Source organism: Gavialis gangeticus, unplaced genomic scaffold (genome assembly GCF_001723915.1).
Source record: "Gavialis gangeticus isolate Ggan-Ray unplaced genomic scaffold, GavGan_comp1, whole genome shotgun sequence".
Lineage (NCBI taxonomy): Eukaryota > Metazoa > Chordata > Crocodylia > Gavialidae > Gavialis > Gavialis gangeticus.
This window is the reverse complement of record NW_017729032.1, coordinates 249,274,401-249,278,724: the sequence shown is the minus strand read 5'-3', so window position 1 is coordinate 249,278,724 and position 4,324 is coordinate 249,274,401. Positions and strand designations below refer to the sequence as shown.

The 4,324-nt window shown below is 43.7% G+C and overlaps 1 protein-coding gene across 1 annotated transcript in view; it reads left to right on the top strand.

The window, feature by feature from the left end:
• Positions 1-4,324, top strand: part of CRYBG3 (crystallin beta-gamma domain containing 3) — a 226,696-nt gene that overhangs the window by 214,644 nt on the left and 7,728 nt on the right. Inside the window, exon 23 of the mRNA XM_019523910.1 lies at positions 1,338-1,497. Coding sequence (XP_019379455.1) covers positions 1,338-1,497 — 160 coding nt within the window. The remainder of the gene's footprint in view (positions 1-1,337; positions 1,498-4,324) is intronic.

The following is a 4,324-nucleotide window of genomic DNA, read 5'->3' as shown; positions in this document are numbered from 1 at the left end:
ATCAGTTATGAAACAATGAGACTCGGGTTCTTCTAGCACTATTTCTCTTGTGTGTTTCAAAGGCTGATCCTTGGCATTGTCTGAGTTGGTCTGCAGTTTCCTCTCAGAAGGCACATCTACATGAGATGTTTACTGTGGAGTTGCCTAATTAAGTGCACAGTAAATGTCTCAGCATCTACACATGTGTATGAAACTAATTAATTCTGCAGCAAGGGAGTACTTGTTAATACCTACTACCCTGCTGCAGAGTTTTTTTCATGCACGGGTGTAGCCATTGACCAGCTGGCTGGGACATGAGGGTGCTTCAGTGCCAGGGCTGCCTGCTAGCTAGCCCCATACTACTAGCTAGCCCTCATTCCCCAGCCAGCCCCTCCGCAGCACATAGAGCTGAGTTAGAGCAGCTCCTGGCTGGCCCCTCTGCCTGCTGGGGCTGCTCTGACCTGGCTCAATGTGCTGCAGTCTGGGCACACATGCAGTCACTCACCTGGGAACTTCCCAGGAGCAATAAATTGCGGAGCAGTTTATGGCTGCCCCCTAATGGCACATGTAGGCACACCCAGTAGAAGCCAGGTCAGTTAGAGGTTTGTGAAGGATAGTGTAAGCACTAGGGTTACAATAGGCATAACATGTATTTGAAAATGCTCTTAAATCTGTGCATCTTTCTAAACCAGTTTCTTCAGCTTTTCAGCCTGACTACAAGAGTAAGTGATAGCTCCTGGGAAAGGGAGACACTACAATCTTGGGGCTCAGTTGTGCTGAGCTGGGGCCCATGCAGACCCCTATCTCCATGGGCTGTCCTCCTAGAGCTGCTCAGAGTGTAGAGGGGGAGTGCTTTTGCTATTCCCTTTCAAGGGATGCAGTACTCACTATGTGAGCTGAGACCAGATGATCACAACCCCTCCTTTCCAGTGCAGTTCTGAAAGCAATACCTGTGCCTCCTTCCAAACAGATGCTGTGTTGTGGTCAGCAGGGCTGTTTGCACAGTCCCCCACATAAATATGGCCTTCTGATATTGAAAAGCAACCTGCAAAGGGCTAAATAATTGCTTTATGGCACACAAAGGCAATCTGAAAGGTTTCTATCATTCTAGTAGAAATATACTTGTTTAACTGAGTAACAGGAGCAATGTCATTGTCAGTAACAGGAGCAATGTTGTCTCAGTAAACAGGCTGCTACTCGTAGCCACGGTGAATAAACAGCTTCTAGTTTACTGACAGACTATGTAACTCATGACAGCAGTCTCATTTTAAGGTGTCAGTGAGTGAAGCAGAAAAGAGCATGTAAAAGCCAGCAATGGCAATCAGATTCTATTGCTAAGCTTTTTCTCCATCTCTTAGGCCATTGATGCCTGCCTTGATGTCATTGGGGGCCGAGATGTACCTGGAGCTAAAGTAGCGCTGTGGGCGGAACACAGAAAAGACAGGCAGAAATGGAGACTCAATAAGGATGGAACCATTAGTTCATATCTCAGCGACCAGCTACTTCTTGATATCAAAGGTACCAAAAGGCTCATCTACACACTCAGTGCATGTTTGCTGGTATATCCAATTATGGCTGGGACTGATTATTGGACATGATTATTCCCGTGTTTGGTACTCTCAAGCAGTTGATGATGTTAAACACAATTGGCTCCCTTCATCTGTGGAAGTGTTCCTAAATCAGCAGATACAAAGGTGTCATTTTTTGTTGATCTCAGTTAATCTTAATGCAACTGGAAAGTAGCCATAACCCACTAAATGCAGGCAACTGTCACCAGCTCATGTTGCCCAAGAACATTTACTACGGGGAATACTTTGAAAATGACCAGAGATAAATTTAGGTTTAATACAGGCCTCATGCATGAAAACACAAGTGTATTTCCATGTTGCTCCTCATCAGTTTTGCTTCAACAGAACTGAGATAAAGGAATGAATGCAGTGCTATGGAGTAGCAGTTGTATAAGGTGTTAATGCAAGTCTTGGACACACATCAAATCTCCAAATGCATACTAGCCTTCCCTTTACTGCCACCCTCTTGTGGCAAAATGAAAAACAGCCAAAGAATGTAAAATACAACCAACCCATCTACTGCATTGCCCTATCTAGAGTCAATTCACCTTCTAGCACAGTTAAAAGGCAGGAACTGCAGTTTCTCAAGCTAGATGTCTACTGTTGTAGCACTCGATGAAAACAGTGGTACACTTAGTCTGTGCTCAGGTGAGGGCTTCTCTTCATCCTAGTTGCCAAGATGTACTGAAAAAGATGAAACTACATGGCAGGCACAGAAAGGCATTACTAGAGTAGTAGCTAGACCTACCATATGGTGTTATAGACAACCATGGGTGATAGAAAGTGATCTGCATACTGTTAGATGAGAGGGAATCCATCCAAGATGAGGTGTTTTTAAAATATGGTCCATGTTTAAAAATAAAAACATTAAACTGTGACACTCAGATAGATCAGGATCTCTGATGAGTCCTACCATATTAATGGTGGGCTTTTTCTTGCTCTCTATACAAAAAGTTAACTATACAGTACTTTTATAAATAGCTGGCTCCTAACATATTAAAAAAAACCTAAAATATCTACAAGCAGTAGAGATGCTAACTTTTAAAATAGGAAATGAGACACTTTAAAAATGCTGTGGAACAGAGTGAATTTTTGTAATACGTGTGGAAATCATTTAAATTTGTGCTGCTTTATCTAGTGCAAAACCTAATACTGAAATGGCCAAGGGAGTGCGTAAGAATACTCTTGATGAGGAACCTGAAGAGAGATTCAAAAAGCAGCTATAAATAGCAGTTCCTTTGGAGTGTTTTAGTGTTTAATGGAGGGACTTGGGGTAAATGGTATTCAGTGCAAAATACACTATAGTACTTGTACTGCTTATAGTAAAGAGAGAGAGACAAACCTTATTACTGTATATAGGAAGTCAAACTTTTAGGTGAAGTCCTTCAGAGAATAACCCCTTGGGTATTTTCCTATTGTGGCAATATAGGCCTTTAAAATGCACTAGTATTTGTAGCTCGAGCTCTGGATCAGCCCATGGCAAGAAGTGCATAGGAGTGTAAGGAATGGCTGAGAACTAGAGATGTCTATAATGGACAATTCCTTAATGCACCCTGGGAAAAAGAGCTTTAGGAGCGTCTTCCCTGCTCTTAGAAACATGTACAAGAGCAATAGAGTTCATTCTAAATAAGAATCAGGTATTCTGCTGTCTTTCTGGCAGTAGCATTAGTACATATACAACAGAAAGGTGGAGGAGGCTATTGGTCCCCTCTAAGTAGTTGCAATGGCACAGACAGGGCAGAATTTAGTAGAGGGGACAAGAAAAAGCGAAGTTCAAGATAGACCCTAGAAGTAGCCAGCAGCTTAATCTGCTTAGGGGCACAGAATGCTAGTGGGAAAAGCAGTGGGGGGATGAACTGAAGTTCTGGTTGGGACAGAGGCTTAAAGGGATGAGGATGAACAAGGAGTTTAGATAGGAAGACATATGAGACTGAATCAGCAAGTAAAGAATCTGACGTGGAAATGTAGATGATGCCACCAAACAAGGAAAACAAAGGAGACCGTGAAAAGGATCCATACTTAATTAGGACTCAGTGGGCATGTCTACATGTGCAAATCATGCAAAGCAATAAACTCCAGAGTTTACTGCTGTTTGAACATGTGCTGGGACTGCAACATACTGAGCTGGGGTAGAAAAGCCCTGGCTGGCAGGGGACCTGGGAGATCAGCTAGCCCAAGGCTGCTCCCTACAGCTCAATGTACTGTAAAAGAGCTGGCTGAGGCACAACGGTGCTTCAGTGTGGGGCTAGCCAGCAGGCAGACCCAACACTAAACCACCCTTGTGCCCAGCCAACCAGGGCAGCATCTACACATACTGCTGCAGTTTCTTACTTTGCAAAATAGTACTTGTATTTACAAGAGCTATCCTGCTGAGAAGTAAATTCGTTTACTCCAGCCTAATAGGGGTGCACATGTAGACACCGAGATGTTTACTGTGCAGCTGATTAGTCCATGCCACAGTAAATGTCATGTGTAGATGCACCCAGCACCTTGTGTGGTAGGGATGAATTACACTGATACATAAAAACATTAAGGACATACCCAACTTAGAGAGCTAAGCATGGCCACCATCAAGCCTACTGGAGATCCAAGTCTTGTGCATCTATAGGTGAGCACCACAGCGCAGCCTGATCAGGTGTTTCCAGGCTTGAAGCATGCGGGCAGGGCATGCTCAAGAACACCCCAGCTAGAACACATTGGTACTATAGTGTGGACATGGCCAAAGCAATCTGTCCAGATGAGCTAGCCTTGGGAGAGAAATTTAGTCTCCTGTAGAT